Source organism: Nothoprocta perdicaria, unplaced genomic scaffold (assembly GCF_003342845.1).
Source record: "Nothoprocta perdicaria isolate Ctin4 unplaced genomic scaffold, notPer1 scaffold_1, whole genome shotgun sequence".
NCBI classification, from domain to species: domain Eukaryota; kingdom Metazoa; phylum Chordata; class Aves; order Tinamiformes; family Tinamidae; genus Nothoprocta; species Nothoprocta perdicaria.
Genome location: NW_020454093.1, coordinates 798,507 through 822,671, shown reverse-complemented (window position 1 = coordinate 822,671; position 24,165 = coordinate 798,507). Strand labels below are relative to the sequence as shown.

At 38.6% G+C, this 24,165-nt stretch overlaps 1 protein-coding gene across 1 annotated transcript in view; it reads right to left on the bottom strand.

Moving 5' to 3' along the window:
* The window catches only part of HAPLN1 (hyaluronan and proteoglycan link protein 1), a 30,312-nt gene extending 15,352 nt beyond the window's left edge, over nt 1-14,960 (bottom strand). Inside the window, exons 1-3 of the mRNA XM_026035808.1 lie at nt 14,910-14,960; nt 14,201-14,326; nt 4,177-4,551 (exon numbers count right to left, since the gene is read on the bottom strand). Of these exons, the coding sequence (XP_025891593.1) occupies nt 4,177-4,551; nt 14,201-14,300 (475 nt within the window). The 5' untranslated portion in view covers nt 14,301-14,326; nt 14,910-14,960. The remainder of the gene's footprint in view (nt 1-4,176; nt 4,552-14,200; nt 14,327-14,909) is intronic.
* Nucleotides 14,961-24,165: the final 9,205 nt, after the last annotated feature.

Sequence of the window (24,165 nt, the reverse complement as noted above, 5' to 3'; positions counted from 1 at the left end):
TTTTTTTTTTGTCAAGGCTAAAATTACCCTATTTAGTGATTATAATTTAGGGGATAGTCTATTTAATAATGATTCCAAGAAGCATGTCTGTCAGCACATGAACAGATCTCTACCGTGTTCAGAAAGAAAAAAGGTCTTTTGAGGTAGAGGTCAGGTATTCCCTCTGATATATTAATATGCTTTATTGTTTGTACAGTGAACTCACATTGGAGTKATCAGCTGTTTTGTACTGCTGTGGGGCATTCTTGAGTATAAATGATTTTGTCTCACTGCCAATTAACATCCTCAGGGCCAGCAGCTCGGTACATCAGGCTACTGATGCAAATTCTTCCTGCTGTGAGATTAACATTGTTATTTATAACAGATGTATAGTGTTAGGTGGGCTAGTGTARTTTCTTTTGCCCAAAGACAGTGATTTTTTTTCCCAGATGGAAGCTGCAGGTGAGATGAAAAAAAAAATAGTGCAGGGACATGAGAAGAAAGGAGTAAATCCCCCCTTAATTACATATATCTATTATATGTAATATATCTATTATAAATGTAAGCGTATTTTAATAATTATCATTTTATAAGGCAAGTGAAATGAAACTTAAACCCAGCATCATACTTACCTTAAGCCAGACTAAACTGTCTTATTCCAAACTGAGACACTCAGTAATCTCATGTGAGTTTTGGAAAGGTTGAATTTTACCATGATGTTTACCTGATGAGATTTTCTTGAGCGTGCTTAGGAAACATCACTATAATGTCAGAAACAAATATTTTGACATCCCTCCCATTTCTAACCAAAATCACCAAAGGAAAGTTGACATTGTTCCATATGTTTAACAGATCCAAATTAAAAAGTATAAACTTTCCTTGACTAGGGATTGGAACGTATTTGCTTAAAGAAATATAATTCCTCTCAGTGACTCCTGCCCAATGAGCTTCCTTATTTTTAAGGGGATGGAAAGGTGGGAAGGAGCAGTAGTGTTGGGGAAGGTAGGGTAAGGAAGGGTGGCATATATCCAGGTAAGACACTGTTTATTAGCAAAACACTGCAATGCTGTATATGATTGGGATACGGATCCCAGCTTTCATATTCAGTGGGCTGGTGCTATAGCAACAGAGTCAAATCATTTAAAAAAAAATGTAGTAAATCTCCTTTTTTTTTTTTTTTTCCAGCCACATTTTCAACTAAAGCAACTCCTTTTTATCTCTGAAGCAAGGATGTCAATGTGCATCCTAATTGCATCTAGGCATCTTGCCACCCATAGAGGTAAGATTCAAACAGTGTAATATCTTTTAACTCTTTTTTTTTTTTTTTTTTTTTATTGGAGATCCCCTCACCTTCCGGGAGGAAATTACTCCATCTGGAAGCTGAGGTGAGTGTTTGCTCCCAGCCAGAGATTTAGGCCTCCCGATAAGAGGCAAACTGTTTTAGGAGCTGTAAAGTACATCTCCAGTTGGTCTTCCACATGGCTATGTGGAAGACAGCACAGAGACCTCAACTGTGTCTCCTGAGGCCACAGGTCCTGGGGTGATCCAGTTCTTCCGAACCTACAACCATAAATTCTTCGCCACCCCTCTGTCTTTTCACTCCAGCTCTGAATTTAAGAAAAAAATTCTTCTTATACTCACTAATTGGTGATTTGTCCTCAGTATAATTGCTCTGGGGAATGTTAAGGTTGAAGTATCTTGCTCTGTTCATGTGCTGCTTAAGAAATGTAGGTGTCTATCTGAGCAAACTAGCATGCTAAAGTCCAATGATGAGTTTTGCACTTAATTCTGGGCAGTGTCAAAAAACACATAACTGTGTTCTGATAACTAGTATGTGCAGTAAGTAAAATATATGTATTTCTCATTTTTATTTTCTACTATGGACCCTTTCAAATACTGATATAACTACTCTGCCATGTACACAAATATTTATACAAAGTCTCAAGCCATTCACATTCTGCCACTACAGCTGTCAGTTTTTTCATCTTTCCCAAAGACTCCCCTGAAGTTGTCTGCATCTGTGCTGGACTCAGCTCCCTTTTAATAGCAGAGAGCTAATGCACTTTATTCCAAGGGCACAATGCTAAGTGGCACTGGCTGAATACCTATACCTCACTTTGGGGTGTGATTTTACACCCCAAGGATTTTCAGAGATTTTACACAGACTCTGAGTCTTTCACATAGGCAGAAATATCATAATGCCATAAAACACTAGGAAATCCCAGCAGGCAACTACGAACAATATTGCTATTTCTCGAAAATATTTTTGAAGCATAACAGATGCAGTGCACACGTAACAGTGTTTAGGATGCAAGGAGACTGACAGGAGACTATGCTGGTGTGCCAGATTACTGAGCAAAGATATATCCCAACTAGCATTACAGGAATGGACTTCAGCACTGTCCACAAAACAGTTCAGGAAGAGCAGAGACATGCTGAGACCAAACACAGGCAAAAGCTGTTGCCTGCTCCTGATCCGGGTTGTAGGATGTTTGCTATTTCTCATGTATATCATACAGTCACACTTAAATCACACATTTACTATTTTGAAATCATCCYGTGAGGTGATTCCCCTGGGGCTCTTGACTTTGTAACACATCACCCGAATGGGGGTCCCAGAGCTGCAGCCTTGCTCCAAAGCCTTACTTCTACTCRTGTAAACAAGAGATAAATGGAAATCACTCTCATGCCAATGGCTTGTCCCACAGGACAGGACAGGTTGGAAGGGACCTCTAGAGATCATGTAGTCCAATCCCCTGCTCCAGCAGGGACACCCAGAGCACRGGGCACAGGGCGGCATCCAGGYGGGTTKGGAAGRYCTCCAGAGAAGGAGAYTCCACAACCTCCCTGGGCAGCCTGTKCCAGGGCTCTGGCACCCTCRCAGTGAAGAAGTCCCATAGAGTGAAAACGCAGTGAGCCAGGACTGTAGCACAAAGTGCCTTTGACTAATGGAAGAAAAGGAAGTAATATGCCTTTTCCTCCTACTCATCTCTCTCKCCACTCAGAAATGAGTTTTAGATAAAGAAAATTGGACATGTATACAGGTCTACTTATCTTTTCAATTTCAAGTAACAGCCTACGTTTATTACATGAGGAGCGTGAAACAGTCTAAACGGACAGTCCCACCAACAAGGAAATTGTGAGGACTTCTCTGTCCTCAGAAATATAATACCTTAGCAACCTCTTACAAGGAAAGGAAAAAAAATGAATGTAAGGAAGTCATCTATTTGGCTTCAAGAAGCAGTGGGCTAGTCTTATTCATTATTCAAACTAAGTAAACACTGTAATGTGAAGTATGTAATGTGTTAGTGAAAACTGAAGAATCATATACCTTGCCCATATGCCAGTGTGTGAACCAAGATTTTCATTTTTTTTTWWATTTTTTTCTCAGACATACGCTTCCTGGTAAATATAAATGTAAGCAAAGCATTCTCATGCAGCACTTAGTTTAAAAGCACTGCTGAATACAGTGCTTTGGAAAAAAGGTCAAATACTTATTGAAATGCATTGAATCTCATAAAGTTTATCTGAATTATGTAATCATAAAGAAAAGCTGAAATTTGGTCCTCTCTAAGGCTATTTCACTAATTTTTTCTCATGTTTGTTTACTGTTTACAAGAATGTTGCTGAGGAAAATGACTACAGACTGCGTGTAGGAATTATCTTACATATGGCAGGAAAAAGATATTTATTTTATATAAAATTATAAGGCTGGAAAGAAAAGGTACATTGTCTTTGGAAAATTGCTTTAAAATTGTTCCTTTTTGAGAGAAGATTTGTATCTGCTTGATAGTAGAACATGTYGCAAAGTTCTGTGGAATAACTATTAGGGGAGTATTTAATATAATTTTGTCTAGRTCTACTATTAAACACATACACTATTAAACACACACAGTGCTTTCTGTAAAGTTATAAGAAGAAATTAAAAACATATGATTTTTTTGGATCTTCTCTCACTGGGGCTCATTGGGGGCCTGAATATGCCATAGGCTAGAATAAGAAGTTACGGAAATCCTGATGTTTTTCTAATTTATGCTGGCTGCTACAGGCTGCCAGGCTAAGATCCCCAGAGAACAATACATCCCACTTCTCACCTTGTTGCTGTCACTGATAATACAGTGCTGGTGGTATTAGGAAATGTAGGCATCTGTAAACACCGCAAATGTCTGAATGCAAGAGAACTGAGGTGTCACCTACCTTCCAAGTCCAGAGTCACCACTGCTGTATCATCCTCTAGACCTTCAATCACCTCACACTTATATCGTCCATAATCCTCCAGCATGATATCTGTGATTATAAGAGAGGCGTCATTCTCACTGCTCCCCTTTAGAAACACTCTGCCCTGGTAGTTTCCGTAGCTCTTTTTGTGATGTCCCATTGCAACAAAGACGTCCACTTCTTTGAGGTAATCTGAGGTGAGTTTGGTCCACTTCACCCGGATTTTGTGGGTTCCTGAGCCAGCTGTTGATGTGTGTTCATGGTAAAATTTACATGGCAGTGTGACATTGCCACCACGGTGTGTGAAGACTTTAGTTTGTTCTGCTACCACAAGTAGACGGGGTCCATTTTCTTCTAGGATTTAAGAAGAAAAATAAAAACAAGGCTTAGTCTGCTTTCTGCCTTTTACAGCAAAGACATATGACCAGTGCATTAGCTGTATTATACCATAAGTCTGCAGGATTAGTTCCTTGTAATCATTTTGTACCTGTGCAGCTGTAGAGTATGTAAACCAGTGATATATAACTATTTTCTTGATTRTACACACAGAGGCTGGTAACACACACTGGAGAGAGATTAAACAGCATCATGTAGTTTAATTTCTCATGCTCTATATGTAGGAAAGTGCTATGTGTAAACTCCCAGGGAGAGAGAGAGAAAGGGCAAAGTGGTTTCCAGCATTGCCCCCTGAATAGGTAGAGGCCATCCTACATCATCCATAGTCATGGTTATATTAACTGGATCAGTTGTGAGGTACACATAGGGGTTGATCCCTTCTGTTCCTTTCTTTCATCCTTGGCTGCATAATCTGATAGTTTGTTAACAGATCTTTTACTTCTGAAGCCTTGACAGGACCTTACATGCAGGTATGATATTAAYGTGCAGTTAATACCGCACCTGCATGTAAGGTCCTGTCAAGGGAATTTGGTAACTTCCCTTGCCTCTTACATCAGCTTCCCTGCCTCAGAGTTTTCTCTATCATCCAGGTGAACATGGTCATCCAAAAAAAGACTCCATACAAATATTCTGTATTTTCCTGTGGATTCTTACAGGGCCGTCCACCTCTGCTGCTCCTCCTTATTTCCCCCCCCCCACTCTGACTCTTTTTCCCCCAGGTTTTAAGTCTCTCATTATTTTGTCTTTCAGATTTTTCTCTGACTTTTTGTACGAACACGTCTTTAAATGTCCTACTCCTTTTTTTCCTTACCCTTACCCCAGCTTCTCTGCTCATTTTTCTCTCTAGCGGGTCTGTGGCAGTGATGTTACTCTGTCCAGTCATTGTGTTTGTGATGGATAGTCAAAAGTAGTACAGGTGTTCGGTTCTTTGGAGATTTTTTGCTATGCAGTGTTATCTTGGGAAAACCTTGGAAAGTATACATTTGATGATGGCAGTGAGCTGATGGATCTGAAATCTGGAGTGCTTCTTTCTCTTAGCACCTCTTGCCTCTCCTGCCAAGCATGGTTTGCAAAATAGATTTAGCAAGCTCAGCACTTCCATAGATTCTGCTGTCTTCTATCACTTGGGACACTGGCTAAAACTGGCAATGAATCACCAGTGCTGCAGTTACAAGAGCAGAACTATTGACCTCACGGTACATAACAGATTACCAAGAAAAGATGTAAATGTTCTGTATGGCAATAACTAGATAGATATATGATTTTTAAGTTTGAGGCTTAACTGCCTCCCACTGACTTCAACAGGAGTCAAGGAAAACTTCCTGAACAGAGAGTGAGCAGCGAGGGCTGCTGCTATAGAAGTCAATCATCTGAGATCTTGGAGGCTAAAAGCAACTTTCTGCCAGCTACGGTGTATTTGAATCTGCATTTAATGGATTAAAAAACTAGAAATGCATACAAAAAATTCACCATCCAGAGAGGTTTGAATGATGGATGAGATAAGGACTAGGTTAGGGAAGCAGYGAAGAGACAGATAAGTAGATGAAAACAATCTTTCCATAATGATCCCATCACACAGTATTTGGCCCAACCAGCTGTTGGTTCATAGCACTGCAAAAAGGTACGGTGTATCTGCAGCTATGGAGAGTGGAGGGAGATGTTACGATTTGTAGTGCAGTTTGTATACGTCTCCAGACATTCCTAGGCTTCTTACTATTGACTGATGGCTAAAGAAATAAGTTTATTCCTTGTAGTGGGCAGTTTATGCCTGTCTTGTCTCTGTTGATGCTGACTACACAAAGCAGAAGAAGAAAGCAGCAGCTTCAGACTATATAGTGTTTTATGACTGTGTCGCCCACAAAATTATTCAGGAGTCACAATTTCTAAGCCAAGTTCACTGAATTCAAATRTATTTCGGCTTAAGAATAAAAGGTACTCCAAACTGTGCAGTTCTTTCTCAGGAAAAGTGAAAAGCATTGCTATTATCTGCACAGGATAGATAGCCAGAAAGCCATTTTCCTTGAAAATGAACTAAGTGCCAGAAGTTATTTTAGTAGGAGAGAAACTTCCCWACTTAGAGAAAAACTGTCACTGTACAATAGATCATATGGAGTGCCAGAAAACTGTTTCTCTTCTTCATCAGCCTTCCTCGGGCAGGGGCTGGGGTGCTCTGAGAGCAGCACAGCTTTTCATCCCCGGAGGGAAGCGCCTACGTAAGGAGGCAGAGCAGCTGTTTTGCACAAAGCAGAGAAGGAAGAAAGTGCAGCCAGGGTGGCTTGTCTGCAGCTTTCCCTGTCTCCTCTGGGGACAAAGAGGTTTCACAGACTTCTGTCTATCTTGGGAGGGGAAATATTATGCTTTTGGGTGGTTATTACCAAGAAATCTGAATCAGAACTTAACTATGTTGTGTCTTTAATACTGAAATAGGCATGCTAATAAATACTAAGGGAAAATATTGGAGGAGGAGGGAGTGTGACTCAGGCTGCTAGCGCTAGCTCTTTCTAACAACAGCTCGTTGGTGCCAGGGAGGCCTGGAGCGCTGCCGGGAGCGCCGTCACCACCCAGGCTAGCTCTAGCACCCTGGCGCTGCCGTTTGCCTCTCTCTGACTCTTCTCACCTGATCTGTCYGCTGCAGCTGCCATTACCTGCGGTTATATCTCCATAAATGTGAGAAACAGACAAGTGGGAGACTGGGAAGGGACAGCTGGGGTGGAAACAGCACAGTTCTGCATTCTCCTGGGACATCACCTTATATCCCTGGCAATTCAGTGGGAAATAACACCSTTCCCCAACTCCAATTTCTTTTAAAGACCATTTAGATTTTTTTTTTTTTAGAACAGAGAAGAGATGATGTGCCCCTCTCTAGTGAGGCAATGGAACCACAAGGAACACTGCTGATGYTCCCAGACCTGGCAGAAGATGGAAGAGTCTCTGGCTTTGGAGAAAAGCAGATGTCAGACTGAGGTATGCTGCATGGTTTGCTGCTATGCTAGGAGACATGCAGACAGGAAGAACTTGGGATTAAAAATGAGAAACCAGGAGTCTGGCAAGAAGAAAGAATGTCTCTATTATCCATCAGCCAGTGAGAGCCAGGGCCATATTCATCTACTTGCATATTTTTGGGAGCATGGCAAAATGAGTGGTCTTCTACTTTCAGAAGTGAACAGAGAGCTAAGAAYAAAACAAAACACAGTATTATTCATTAATAAAGCTCTCAGAACTGGAGCGGCGTCTGGCGGAGTCTGATTCTAAGCTGGATTTGTTCATCTGTTTGTTTGTTTTTACATGGGAGGGTTGAATATACTGTGTAACTTATTGAGAAATATGTGCATGCAACTACTTTTAAGAAGTTCTGTTTTTTTTTTTTTCTTTCTGATCTGTATTCCTAGCTTACTAGTCCATTAACAAACTCCATTCTTTCCCCAAGGTGACAGCAACTACATATATGTTTATGTTTATTCTCCCTAGTTTGCTTGTAGAGCTTTTACTATTCTGGTCACGTTCTGCAAGAGAAACATTGAATGAATTGCAAATCATGCATCATGCTCCTTATCACCAAAGTCTGCTGCTGTGCAAATGTGTCAAGTGCTAAGATAGATCAAATGGTATTTTTACCCTTGTCCTGTCAGCAGTTATAAAACAGGTGGGCAATTCAAGTTTGGCACCTTGACCGCTGGAATCACTCCTGGGATGTCCCAGGTGTGAGCACATCTCAGCACTTCTGCCTACGATCCAGGCTGCTCGTTTGGCACTCTGGGACGAGTGAGACTGCAGTCACCCCACTCAGAAGCACATTCTGCCGACAACATTAGCTCTTGGAACCAGCAATTGGGCTTACTGCAGTAAAATGCAGATATGAGGAATGAATCTCCCTTTCTTTCACACAAAAAGTAATGATATGTTGTGAAGCAGTGCTCTGATTCCAGGTAAACAGTGTTTATAAGAGCTTGTCATAGTGACTTTATGGCTGCTTCCCTCATCATGTTTCTGGCAGGCTACTGCTTCTGAATAAAATCTTCATATCTACAGAGCAGGATTATCTAAATGATGAGTGCACGATGAAAAAAAAAGTTGGAATAGGTGTTATTGCATTTCACTCAAAGAAGAGAATGCTTATTTTTTCCAAGAACTACTTTCTTCCAAAGCACCATCAAAGAATTTTTTAGGTAATTGTTTGCTGAACAGCTATAAAATCTGCAAACACCAGATAATCCCTCACTAAACAGTTGACTGCAACAAGACTGTTCACAAGTCTTTTGTAGAGGAAAAAACCCATGAACATGGCCACAGAAGAGCCTCAGATACAGAAGATGGAATATGCTGGGCAACCTCCAGCTGTTTCTTCTGGTGTAGAATTAAGATGGCAACAGCCTGGTTACTAGCTCTGTCTGAGGTCGGAACTGGATGGAAATGTTTTGCTATGTGGGTTTTTTTTTTTTTTTTGCTGTGAAGCGGAGTGTATCTTGCTGCGATAAATAGGAAGGCACAGAAGGCACCACAGGCTTGGTTTATTTTCCACCTGCCTTCCCTTTCTCCCTTGCCTGTTCGCTAGGAAATTAGCACTGTTCTAGTTACCATTACTATGTACATACCTTGCATTGGCTCTAGTGTGATTCCCACTTCAAGAAGGACAGTGATAGGATTTTTCTCTTAGAGCTCTCAGTTTAGTGTCACCTGCTGGGTTATTCGTGTTGTTCTAAATTCTACTGCTGGACACATTCAGTATGATTATTTATCCATTTATATTTTGGTTTGTTTTGTTTTTAACTGGCTTCAGTGCTCAAGAGTAATGGCAAGTCCATTTTGGAAGACTAGGAACACAGCATGGGATGGAGGAGTTGGGGCAGGCAGTCAACTTTGATCCTTGGCGAACAGATTTAGACACTTGGTTCATTGGAACTCTCCAGAATATATACTGATCCTACCACATTACTTGATTATTCCCATATCTTAATTACAGAGGAAGAGCTCCAGAGTGAATTATAGCATATGGAAAAAATGTACATTTTAGGAAAAAAAAATCAGAGTCAGGGTTTATTTTTCTCTTTGAAAGTCTTTATGGATCTCTTTATAAGATAAAACTCATATATTACCTTAGATGTTCCACACAGTTAGCAAAAGATTAGTTAAATAACATTATCAGTCATCCTACTTTAAATAAACACAGAGTTGTTGCTTTCTTCTAGAGTTATCTGGGACCTGGGTGTAATCCTCATTCTAAAATCCTCTCAGTATCTCTGTACAAGAAGTGGTGTGTTTTCTTACCCTGCCATATATATCTAAGAATTCAAAAATGTAAGAATAGTAATAATTATTATCTGATAACAATAGTGTCCACTAGCTATAATATGTATGCAACTGCAGCATATTGATATACATACATGTGTGTGTGTATTAATGACAGAATCTGAAGGGGTGAGCATCAGGTAGAATTGCACATGAATTACACTTTTTTCCACCTAATTCTCCTACTACTCAATTTCTAGCTGTTTTATAACTAACTATGTTTTTAATTTGCTCTTGGAAAAAATTTAAAAACCTGTGTTTGTACAAGCATTGGTTTTATGGCTAAGGAAAGCTTTTTGTTCTTATTTGGTCCAAACATGTATTTCATTTTTTTTTTTTTTATGTCAAGAGAAAGAAAATATAAACATCAAAGTTCTGTGTTCCCACCTCCAATTTGTCAGGAAAAAAAATATATTCTCCACGTATTATTTTTGAGCCTTTGATGTACAATTGGCAATAGAGATACTGATAAATCTTAATTAAAATTCAGCTAAACAGTTCCAAACAACAGTACTGCTAAAAATAGCTGCTTTACCAATGACATAGGAGAAATCTTTCTCTCTTTCTCACAGAGATGACAAGACTGAGGAAAACACTCTTCCCTGAGCCCASCTACTTATGTTGAATAATACAATGGGGAAATTGCTAAAGGGGCCTTATTAACTGAAGTTTCTTTTTTTTTCTAGAGAGACCTAACATTGAATAAAATTAATAAGGAGTGGGCAGGTAAAAGAGTTTTATTTTAATAGAAGGAATGATTTGCCAGTATAGCCAGAGAATGAGATAATCAATGAAATGCTGTTCATTCTATTTAGCAAGTGTTGAGTCTGGGACAGACTGCAGGAATCAGATATAAATGGAAGGRCAGCAAAACTGGGGAATCAGATCTTCTGGCTCCTGACACGGAACTGCCAATGGAGACATGCTGAAACAGCAGTCAGGGCCAGAATATAGTATTAATAGATGTCAGCTCTTCAGGAAAGCTGGATTAAAAAAAAAAAAAAAGTAAGAAAAAGTAAGAGCTTGCACTGTTCATCAGTGCTACAGTAGGTTGTGAAGATGGCAAGGACAAGATAGGATAAGGATCAAAAGCATCAGGAAAGACTGTTACAGTCAGGAAAGACTGTAAAAGATCTGTAGAGGTAAGAAAAGCCTTTCAGTAGGCACAGGTTCATTTCTAAGTCTTGAATCCCTATATAGATTAAGGTGAAGCACTATACAGAAATTATACATTCTGTTTTTAATAAGATTGGTGCTTAAGTTTCTTGACAAAAGTAAAATAATGTATATATAAGGAAAGTTAACAAACTCATTAGTCTGATCTCAACAGCAAACAAGACTTCAGAACAGCTTTTGAAGGAAAATTGTTGAAGGAGAGAAATAGCTATAGTAGGTCACTAGAGAGTGGGATCAATACCATACATGTTTACAAAAGTATGTCAGACTAATGGATAGCATCTATATGGAAAAAAAAAAAGAAGGATAATAGTACAGGAAAATGTGAGGTACTGGTATTCTTGAAGCTCAGGGAAACAACTGATATGGGAAACATGGGAAAATTGATAGGATGTTGCTTGTTTAAGTGGGTAAGGACTAGTTATATGGAAGATTGCAATTGCTTGATCTGAAAAAGGTCAGAAAAATGTCAGTGATTGGCCTAGAAAAAGGCCAGCAGACTCTCTTTGATATCAGTGTTGAGACTGATATGCTTTAATATTTCCATTAACTTACCCTTAAAAATAAATGGGAATACTGAATTATTAAATTTTTTCATGTCATCAAGCATCATTGATGAGAAAAGMGTATATATTTAGCATATTTGGAGAGAGAAGCTGAGTGAAAAAGTATGATATCACCTAGTACAGAATGCAAGATCTAGTATGAAGAATTTCTGCTCTGATTCTAACTTGTTAAATGCAAGTGATAGCAGAGAAGAATGACTGCTAAATGTTGTCTGTCAATGTAGATTATCCATCACCACTGCAGAGTGGCTAGGGAGAGGGCAGATCTGATCCCAGGGTCTATTAAGCAATGTATTGCTTAATATATGTCATTAAATCTTTGAAAGGCAGAAATTTAAATGCCAGGCTAAGATCTCATCTCGACTGCAATTTGGACTGTTCATGTTCAAGAAGTACAAACTTACACAAGGACAAGTGTATAGATGAACTGCTAAAATCATGAGGCAGTTGGAGGTGGTACTGTTAGAGAAGATTTTGAAATGAGAACTATGAGGAGATAGGATGTTGCCTTATTACTATTTTAAAGTAAATACCTAAAGAGAAAAGGAATTGCTTGAAGCCAAAGAATAATAATAGAAAAAGCACTAGGTCATATATCGGCCGCAAATATATCTACAGAACTAGAAATGTTTCTTAAATCAGAAGAATAGCGGCTAGAACTGCCTTTCAGTAATGGGATTTGAAACCCAGTTTGGATATACGTACAAAAAAAGAAAGTATTCTATTACATTCCATAGACAGCTGAATCCATTGCCTTGGAAGATCCCTTTCAGTTCCCTGTACTTAATTACACTACAGTTCTATTCACTTTTTGTCCTTCCAAGTATTCCCAAGTTTACAGCACTTGAGGGAGAGAACTACCTTCCTTAATGTAATGTAAAATATTTCTTGTATGGTTGTGTGTAACACATGTGTTTCACAGACTTCCCTGGTTTCCAGTTCTTTTCCAGGTGTAAAGAATTTCTGTGTTTATGCAGCACTGGGAAGAATGCAATCCCAAGCCTGATGTAATCCCACAGTACAAAGATTCCAAAATTAATAATAAAAAGTGCCAATTTCTGAGCCATTTCATTCTTTTTGATTTATAGTCTGTGTGCTTCAGAGCCAGAATCAGGTATATTCGAAGCTCATGGTAGAGGTCAATTTTAAGCACTATCCAGCCTTCTTTAAAGGGATACACTCTTGAGGTTCAGAGTTGAGGTTTTTATGGATAGAAAGAATGACCCACCTTGAAACTTTTATCATTTTTTAACTATATAGCAGTATAGTTACTTGAAGGCTGTGCTGCACACATGCTGAATAACTAATGATAAGTGAACTACATAATTTGAAAAGAAACTGCTGATTAGGCAAATTTGAGATATACAGATTAAAGATAATGAATTTTGATTTGGTTTAATTATATGCACTAAGAATTTCCTTTTTCAAAATAGAAACAAAAATCCAGAGTTAAGAAAAGGCCTTATACTGAAAAAGACAACCTATACATTCATTAGATGCAGGTGTCAGCTTTGCAATTTACTCTGGGGAATGAATATTCATTATCTCACAGAAGTGATGTATCTTCATTTTGATGTATGAATTTTGATATTTTGATTTGTTTGACCTTCACACTGTGAGTTTCCTTAGAATGAAACCAGCTCTCTCTCATTTTTTTATTTGACCTTGAAAGTTAGTGTGTCTGTTTAAATAGGGGCAGAGCACCTTTAACTTCTGTGACTTTCCTGGGACTGTTAAGTGCTCAGGCACTCTTAGTATCCTATGGACTAGCCTCTGTAATTCATGTTTATAAGGAAGCTCAAATAACATAGTTTGTAGCTGTTAAGAGAAAGGAATAAAACTTTAGAGAGAGACAGAGGAAAAATAATGCTATGCTGCTTAATTTTGCAGTATTAATTTTAACCAGGCTCAGTAAATATATAACTTAAGGCAGGAAAATTTCTGTTCATTCYGCCTTGCCTTACTGCATAAATCCTCTATTTTTTTCTTACACAGAATGACCCTCAATGACTGGAGCTGGGACTGAAAAAATAGCTGCATTGTACTGCAGACTCCAACCCTGCTACAGCTATAAGCTGTAGGATGAACCAAACAGGATTATGCAGAAGGACACTATAATACTTAGTGTGAATAAAGATATGAAGACAGACACATTTCTTTTGGGGTAAGCTACTTTTTTTTCCCCCTCATGTTTAATTCCCCAAATTAAATGATCTGAGTTGTCCTGGAGCTAAATAGTAAGCAGCAATTTTTTATCTGTGATATGAAGGTATATAGATGATGGTCTTAAATATATTTACACAAAGCTAAAGGTACTTCAGTGCATTGCAGTTTATTATTTTATGATGCATGCATCTCCTTTATCTTAAGACATGCTGTCTTTTACTCAAGAAGCTCAGCAGGGTTGTGCTAAGTGCTGTTAGACAATGTAASTTGCATGTTTTCACATTTATTACAATTAACAGCAGTGCAATCAGAAAACAAAATGTTCAGTCACCAGTGGTAGCATTAAAAAAATAGTGCAGTAGAATGAAAAAATATGGACCATTAAGCACATAATTTTGTCTGCATTTCCTTACCTTGAATGTGAATAATTCTTTCATGCTCCAGACTTGAGTTGTCAGAGTGAGGTTCAGCCCAGCAGATAGAAATCAGCACCAAAAAGAGTAGACTCCTCATCTTTACAGTCAAAGGGATCTTCTTCACTGTGGAGGCATCAGATATGGAGAGCCTTGTGAAATTTTGGAAACCTTTACAATGTTGTACCGCACCACTTGTTACAGCTAGTGATCTTTTAAGGGATCTACAACCTATTTAACCCCTTCAGTTGAAAAAGTTAAATTTGTTAGACTAGACCTTTTAACCACGGTCTTTCATTAAAGGAAACTGGGAATCAATACTTAACTCTGGCTATGCAGAAATGCAGCATGAAAGAATAAAAGCAGACACAAATAAGCACAAAACAAACTCCTTGCAGGACCATATGTAAGCAATTCTGGTGCTTCAGGAAACTGTTCAAGTATACTTTTGCTTTTCCAAAGGTACTATAAATCTGCTCTGTTAGGACAGTTAAAATGATTTAAAGCTATACCTATGTATATACTTACTGTATGAGGCAGTATGATTATGACAGATTTCTAAGATTAAAACAATCTTTGCATAGGTTTTGACATTTTAATAAAGACTACAAGTTAGCTTAGCAGTCAGGGTGGTAAATTTGCTTTATCTAAGCAGTAAAGATGACAAAACATTTCTCAGAAAGGTCTATTTTATTCAAGATCCACTTACCATTTTAAAGGATGCCTAAGTCTACAGTGAAATGTTGGAAACCATGCACAAAGTAGGTTAGAGTTGTATATGCTACCACTGCAGCTGCCCTGATTGATTTTTCATTCATTTCTACCTAGAATGCTGACGCACTAACTTAGCCTGCCAGGTAGGGTCTCTGCAGTCAGCAGAGCTGAGTGCTGCAGGGAAGATCTCTGCCAGCCTGTGGGTAGTAATTAGGCAAAATTAGACTTGAAATAGATAAGAAAGGCATAAAATACAAGAACTCTCAGTCTGATATAGCAATCACTTTTATAAATGGCAGTTATTTCCCAACTTTGCCTTTCAAGAGACTTTTTTTTTCTACCCCAGTTTTCAGAGAGTGCCAGAATTGTTAGTACGCCTTTTATTTTTTTTTTCATTATTTATTTATTTATTTATTTTTTAATGCAGAGACATTTATAGCTACAGCTATCAAAATTGCAGAATACTCTTGGTCAGAACCCTCTCCAGGATCTGGGCTTTTTAAACATCTATCCCTAAATATATTCAAACCTTTCAAATCGCAGTGTTTCAAATCAAGATTCATATATTGCAATCTGAACCCATGCCTATTATGGGCTGCAAAGCACAAGTGCTATTTACTTTTTCTTTTCTCCTCCCTTTTTTTTTTTTTTTTTCCATAGCAGAACATGAATGTTACTTGCCTGCCTTTCCATTTCTTCAAAAGAGCTTGGATGAGAGTCCAGCAGTCAGTTCAGCATCCCTTATTGTGGAGTATCTAGAGGTAGGATAAGTGAGGACTGTGTGCTATTTTGCAGGTGCTCCATGCTCGGGAACCCAAGGCTCTCCAGCCACTCCCTCTTTCCTGAAAATCCTGGCCGCCTGATGACCTCCATTTCACAGAACAAGGACAGATGTGGCTCCCCCTAGAGCACATCAGCCTAAGTTTGCAGGGACTGGAGAGGGCATGCACGTGCTGAGTGCCCATGTGTGACATTCATCCCACACTAGGCACCTGATACATTTTGCATCAGCTGAGGAAAATGCTCTTTCTGGCTTTTGCCTAAGGACTGAAATGATTTTTTTTTTTTCTTTTAATGGGTGAGAGAGCATGTTACTCATTTAAAAATAGCTTGGTTCACAAAGCAGATTTGACTTTGAAGCAGACCATGCAATGTTTACGTGAAGGTCGTTCTGTTTTCATTCCAGTCTCTAGCTTTGAGCCTCGCTGTCTCCAAAAGATCCTGAGCGCTTTGAGGCTGCTGAGAATCCACCAGTCAACCAGGCTGTGCCAAGCTGACATGAGCTGAGAAAGAATAATGTGGACAGGAGTCTAACGCCTGCTCTGAGGATGCCTTAATGGCTCCTTAACACCTTGGCTCTACCCTCCTCCCATAAACCTGCTCTTTTTGATGGTTATAGTGAGAAGATCCCCCAAATATTTCTCTTTTTGGGGACACCATCTCCTTCTTGTGTGCAGGGTGTCTCCTCCTGGGTGTGTGCAGGGTCTGGGAATCCAGCATAGAACAAAAAAAGGTTTATTTTCTGGTTGCACAAAATTGAGATCTCCTTGACTGCCCACCTTTCTTTAATAAGGTCACCTTCATGTAATGAGGAAAAACCTTCCACTTACCATGAGGTTCCCTGGGGCAATGATTATCAGAACAAGCAATTTCTGGATTAGCCTGTTGGATTGAAAGGGCAGTATGCTTGTTTTGGAGATAGTTCTATTTACTTGTAGATCCAGGCAAACGTAACTCTGTGCTGAAGTGAAAGCATCATACAGGGAAGGCAGATGAATTACTGACTCATGTGGGACTCAGTTAAATCTCTTCTTCTGTCCTTCCTCAACCTCCTAGGCACAGCTGAACGATTCCCATGTCACATCTCACAAAGATGATCCAAGATAAACCTTAGAGTTTTGATCTGTAGAATGTCAAGGTTTTTGAAGGAAAACACCAGACATTGTGGTACTTTAGCTTCAGTGTTAGACAAGGTGACTGTGGCTGGGCCATTTGGTTTCCTGTAGTTGTTAAGGATGGAAAGGACAGTCTAGTGGTCATTGGGTATGCAGGAACATGCACACACACACACACAATTAGTATGCATGTTTATGTGTGTGCCTGTGATTTCTTTGGCTACAGCAATGCTCATCTCCACTGCTAAGGATTGTTTTTGTCTTAAAATGCCTCAGATTGCACAAAATTAGCAAGATTTTCAAAGCTTTTTCACAGGGGAGAATATATCCCGCCTGCCTCATTGAAAATGTACCAAGCCTTTTATATTTGTATTTAATCAACTGAGAAAAAGGTTTTTAGCTGGGCAAAACTGGGCTGCTGAGGGATAGTTCAAMCCCCTACTCAAGTCATTTCTCTGCCACCTGCAGTGGCAATGGAGAAAGTGAGGCTCTCCAAAATCAGAACTACCCTGACCTTGCACCAGTCTCCTCCAGGAATTCCCCAGGATGGGAGCTGAGGCACAAATCCAAAGCCAATGTAAAGCAACTTTACAAGGCCAAGAATCTGACCCTTGCTATTTTGTAGATTATCCAAAAATCAATTAGCCAGAGGAATTTACATCCTCAATTCTAGCCAAAGAAAAAGAAATCAGATTCCATTTCTGCAGCAGCCTAGGAAGGCTGGAAGGCTCTCAGGGSAGAAATGATAGGTGTGGATGTTTTCATATTAAAACTAATAAAATTTTGGCTATGAGTCAGTGAATTTTCAGGAAAGAAAAGGTAATGGTTAGTCATACTCAAGAAATCTGCACTGGTTTCAATTACTGCAGTCTATACAATCTACTATCTCCCTAGACAGGGATACAGAGAAGCTGAATATTAATTTTTAAAGAGAACTTAAGACTCAGAGAAATGATCAGAGAGACTGTGCATTAAGTCCTCTAAAACTGTTCTTTCTTAGATGCAATTTGAAGTTYTGATATTAATCAGAATCATATGCTATACACAACCGTAACTGATTTACTTTTGGCAAATCTAAAACTACAAAACACTGCTATTTGTATTTTAATACAATATTCTGAGAACTAACAAAATGCCTTCAGCTAATTCAACTGCAATTTGTAAGAAACAATTTTCTGAAGAATTTTGAAGTACTGAAAAATGCAAATTAGGTTACATCTCCATCTTTGGTTTTGCTTTTTTTCACCCTAGCTACTTTCTAGCTACAGATCAGAAGCACCACCACACTGTGTGAGGTTGAAAGACCATGTAGCTCAATATTTCTCTCTGATAGTAGTTAAAAGTCTACGGAATTCTTAAGTTTACAGGAATTAATTTTTATCATAAGAATGGTGATATGCTGTGTTAAATCTTTGCTTCTTGCAAGTGGAAAAAACAATGGAAACCTGAGTTTGCAGTGCTCAGGAGCATATAGTCATGCAGTCATCATCTTATATGATCCAGTTGCTGTCACTGTCAGTCTGATATGGTGCTGGAATAGTCAATAAGCTCTTGCCTATCTCACACAAAAAAACTATCTACCTTTAAGAAAATTCACCTTCTGTTCACCAAATGGCTGAGGTTAGTAGGGACCATTGGAGATATTCTAGTATAAGCCCCCTGTTGAATCAGGGTTACTTAGAGCACATTGCCTAGGGTGCTGTTCAGACAGCTTTCAAATATCTCCAAGGAAGGAGACTCCTCAACCTCTCTGGATAATTTGTTCCAGTGCTCTGTCACCCTCACAGTACTGTGGATTACTGACATCTGGACTTCTTATAAGAGGGAATTCAATGTCCTGCAATTAGCATTTCTTAGGGCTGCCTCTATTCAGCTTCCCACTCATTACATGCAAGTAACACTTCAGAAGCAACTGCTCATCTCTCTATTGACTGGATAGGGAATGCAAGTATTCTGACTCATCCTGGTAACACTGACACACTCAGATGTTTTGATGACAAAAGTAGGCATCTAAATTAGGCAATATTAAAGCGTGCCTTGCTCCTCAAGGACACTTAGGCTTCTTAAAAGGGTAAGTACTCACAGTCACTTTCAAAGCTCTTTCTGTCCTCCGAAGTTAATGGTACAACACTCACTTCCAGCTACAGACTTTAGACCTCAATATCAGATGAAAATACAGTTCCTGTTCTGATATGTTCTTACACTAGAACTTAGTCAAGATTCTATGTTTCACTTATTTTGATGAGAAGAATTTTTTTTTCTAGGTGAAAATGAAAAGCAAAAACAAAAATACAGGCTGGTGGATTTAAGGTTAGACATATTCAAAAGATTGCTCCCCATGTTAAACTGTTCTTCCAAAGGAAATTTGGCTGATGCCATGACAAAACGAGAGAACAACTGATGGTGTAGGAAGGTAAGTCTTCGTACACTCAATTAGAATGACTTAGAGCAAATTTTCAAACACCTCCTCTCATGCTACTTCATCATGGTAGACTACATGGAAAATTGTGAGGACCATATAAGTCTGGGGGCTGTCTGACGTGCCAGACGGTCAATGTCTGGATAGCAGGTTGTCATGATAAGTCTCTAACCATGAGCAGAATAGCTCAGTGGAAAAACAGCATGACTGTTCAAAGACATCTGCAATCCCCTTGAGTCTATTAATTCCCTGGGAAGAATGCTGATAAATTGCTTGCAGGGAGAAAGAAAATATCTTCAAAATATCTGAAGTGTCTGCCTTGTGTTAGAAATGAAATTTATTCCAGACACACAGAGCAACAGTGATATCAATGCTTTGGTCATTATTTATAGAGTATAGCCTAGGTCACGTGGTCTGGCTTTATGACCAGAAGTTAAAAAATCTGGTGCTGTAGGTTTAGAGCAAACAGTCTAAACAAAACATGCTGCAGTTAATTATAAAGGACAGAAAACTAGTCACTCAGTGCTTTGAGGAGTATTCTTATTCTTTAAACAGGATTATATACRTATGCCTTTAGATCAGGAACTGGACATTTTTGCTTAAATAAAGCACCATCATCTGTATATATTACATACCATCACCTGGTATATAATAGGAGCAGATTCATTATGCGATCTTTGTTAACACCAAACATGATGCTACACAAAGAGAGAGTTGCATTCCATTACCTAAAGTGGATTCATGAGTTTGCAGTTCCTCTCTTAGTTACAGTCACTACTACAATCTTCAAATCTCTTGTTTTCAAACAATTTCTGCAATCCAGTTCAAGAGCTTGCTCCCCATCTAGGTAATACTTGTATTCTGCCATCTTCTTATTGCATGGCCCACAAGCCTCTTCTAACCTCTTATCTAAGAACAGGTGTTTGCCAGGCCCAGATGAACAGATTCAATATCTGCCTTGGGTCTCCTGTATCCTAACAGTAGAAACAGCCCTTCCCCGCCCGCCCTGCATAAGACAATTACAGGTAACTGGTAATACTCTTTTACATGCTTGATTTTTCACATGACATGATTTAAAGTTACTATAGGGCCTTTCTCCTAAATGGTGATGAAAGCTACATGCTTATCTTCTTTGGATCATTAAGAACAAATCCTATATATGGTATATAATTATACAGGTTCTTACAAACCATTCTTTTTACTTGCTTATAATATTATTATACTGTTAATAATTACTATAGTTGTCTTTTGGAAGTTTTATTACTTTATCTTGTTATTCTACTTTTCAAGCTTAAAAGTGAATATTAAGTACAATCCATGAACCATTTCTAAGTGGTCTGGCAGATTTTGGGGGGCAATTCATAATTAATTAATTTTTTTTTTTTTTTTTGCACATTGTAAAAAGGTCACAGTCTCTGAACCTGTTAGTTCCCAGGTTCCAGTTCTTCAGGTTACTGACTTTCAAAGGAGCAGTATTACCTTCCTAGCAGCCAAACCTTGCCAGGTGAATGACTCAGGATAACAGGAAACATTTTTTTTTCTGAGCCACTGCCCTCGTTTCCTRTTTTTTTGTGGTGAATGACAACTCATCTGTCCTAAACTCTATGCCATCTACAGAGATCAAGCCAGTAGAAAATGTTTTCAGAGCGCAGCTCCCTCGAGAGTTCTCTCTTCTCACTTTCTGAAAACTGCTAATGCTCTGAGGCAGGCCTAGAAGATTTACAAGAGCCAAGTCTTGTTTAGTTTCCACGAGTATACTTGTATATGTGACTAATTGTCCACACTGGAAATGTAACATTCCCCAAAGCCAAATCAAAGATCATTCTTTGTAATGAGAAAAAAAAAAAAGAAAATAAAAGAGGTAGAAAAGCAGAAACATTCTTTTGATTTCTTTTGTGAAATATGGTAAGAGTGAATGGATTCAAGAGAASATTTGTGTCAATCCTGATAGAATCTTTCTGGATTCTTTCATACTTTTTGATAAATCACTTCAGTCAAATGATCTGATTACATCTTAAAACTAAGGCTTAAACTTTTTGCGTAGGAAATATTGTGAAAGTTAATGGAATGGAAAAGTCAGGAAATGGTCCATGCACTAGAATTAGGCAAACAGGCCAAATCCTGACTGTTTTAACTAAGGAAGCTACCAATTTTCAGTCCTGGCAGTCACATGATAAAGTTCTCATTGCTTGTCTCAATCATCTAACTTGCAAAAAAACAAAGGAAAATAAAAGCAAACAAAAATACTGTGCATGCATATCCTTGAAGAATGTCCCTGTGCAAGGGAACAGATATAGTGCCAGACTTGCTAGATAGATATAGAGCCTGGCTCAAGCTCCTTCTGAGGAATTACTAGCAGCGTAGCATTTTTGGCATGGATCCTGGTGCAAAGGATAAAACAGGCCCTGTTGTGCAGCTGACTGTGAGAACTAAATCCTGTCAATCCTCTTCTTTGTGGTCCAGCAATTGACCTGTCKCAATGTCGCTGAGAATTACTTTAATAAGAAACCCCATTTCCTTGATAAATAGTAACAGTAATAAAAGACTGCATATTTTCTAAGCTGTTACTGCATGTTGCTAAAGCAAGTCTCCACTGAATCACTGCTTTTAAGGTGGTAAACAATTTAATTTTACCGCAGCAGTGTTTTAGTGAAACAGCTGCCTCTTACTGCAATGATACATAAGTTTCTTTTGGATATTCAGTCACAGGGAATTAGCTGTGGTGCAGCAAGATCAAAGCCATGTGTGGATCACTTGTAAAAGCATGATTCTTTCAATGTTTTTGTAAATTGAATTAATCAGTAATCAACAGCAAAACAAACTCAGACTAGTTATTCTAAAGAGGAGGAGAGTCTAGAGGTTAGGGCATTAGTTCAGTCTTTGGGGGCTGCAGGTTCAGCTCTACCTTCTCTGGCCTCACTGTGGGACCTTGGAGAGCTTAGAGGTGGTGAGGAGAGGTTACTTTGTCAGTGCTTGTTCACTGGCTGTTGCACGGGGAAATGCTATTTTCCGTTGTTCAACAGGTGATGCCAAAGTAAATATATTCTGCATTAAAAGGAGCTCACACATTACTACAGTGAGAGAAACTTCAGTTTCTAGAAGAAAAGGGGACCTCTTCCCTGCCAAGTACAAGCACTACACTCTTGCATGTGCTGACATGTGAGAAGTAAATGTATGTACACATGCACACATATGTGCAGATGGTTCCTTACTTAGCTGTTAAGCTTCACAATATATTAAGATTGAAAAACACTGGAAAAATACATGAGTCATAGGATTGTTTACTCAACTTCTTGTCAATTAAATTCTGCTGGAAACAAATAATAAACAACTCTAAGACTGTGAATTTTTCTAAGACAATTTTTCTAAACAAAACACTTCCAAACCATACTGCTAAATGATGTTTCCTCAACAYTGTGCATAATCTTTTTAGGGTGAAGAGGGCAGAGGGTGATTAGAAGATGATAAAAATCAGTAGGAATACCATGAATTCACATATTAGTCTGAAAGCAGGGTTCATTTTGAGTAAGATAATTAAATGACCTTCAGTTATTTATATAAAAAATATATTTTCTTTGCCAGTTTACAGATACGATGAGACAYTTGAACAGATATCCTTTGTCAGTCAAATGTAAGAAAGATGCCCAAAATAACACTATATTCAAAGCTACAGGATTCTCTATTTATCAATTGCAGGGATAGGCAAATAATGATTGCAGTTCTGTATTTTGAACTAATTTAGTTAAGTACAATACTAGAAAAAAAAAAGAAAAATAACTTAGTAGAAACAAGAAGAAAAGAGCCATTTAAAAAGTAAGTCTGTGAACTTCAGGTCTTACAGAAATATGTCAGGGAACCTGGACTGCTGCTGAGTGAGTACCAGTAGAAAAGCTTTGACACAACTAGGGAAACCAGACTAATTCTGTATTTTTGTATCAAATTGATACAATTCCTCTACTGTGTGTCCTGTAAAGCAGTAAAATTTTAATTGTGATCCAAACAGGGAAATTATTATTTGGTATAGAGAAAGCAGAGACTAGTATAAAAAGGCAAGAATTTTTTAAATGTTCACTTGTGCTGAAAACAGAAACTTGGGTACAGGGAAATACCAGATGACTTAAAGGAGCAACCTTGGGACTAGATTTATTTAAAGACCTGATGTAACTTGTGGCTATATGTGAATTTAATATGTGGCTAGTACTAGGTGTGAGACATTGTCACGATGGAGGGGACCCCTCATGTGATACCGGATTAACTGGGCAGTCACTGGGGTGGCCTCTAGCGGGGCTGGCGTAGAAACAGATGGATTTAGAGATTAAGGGGTGCTGAAATTATGACTTTTTATCCTCATGGTGTTGGTAATGCCTTCTCCACCTCCAAAGCATTGGTAAAGCCTTGAGAAATGCTACCTGCCTTCCAAACGCTAGGAATTTGGCATGTGACACCTGCAGACAGTATGTCAAGGTAACCAGAGGAAAGGAAAACCCATATTACAGAGAGCTATTAAAGGGGCTTGCCTTGGTTAGCCTGGAGAAGACAGCTGAGCGTGGATAAAATTTGCTCTCTATAGATGTACCATAGGGTAAATGCTAGAAAAGAAAAAGACTATTTCAGCTAAAATTTAGGAACAGAAAAAGTGGGGCTATAARTAAATACAATCTAGAAAGCAAATGACATGAAGCTATAAAGAACTGGCATAATCTTTGTCAAGATTGGGTTGAGGAGGCAGTRAGAAGCACAGATAGTTTTAAAGTGAGACTTGCATGCTCTGAAAATTGCCTGGTCTGAGAGGGGACTAGGATAAAAGAGGACAAGTCTCATAGCAAAGGAGTCCATTTTTGTTGTTTTTTCTTGTATTCCACATTTTAAGCAAAGCTTTTGAATAAAGCAGGTTAATCAATTTCTATTTCCAAGCAGATTTTTTTTTTCTTTTTACT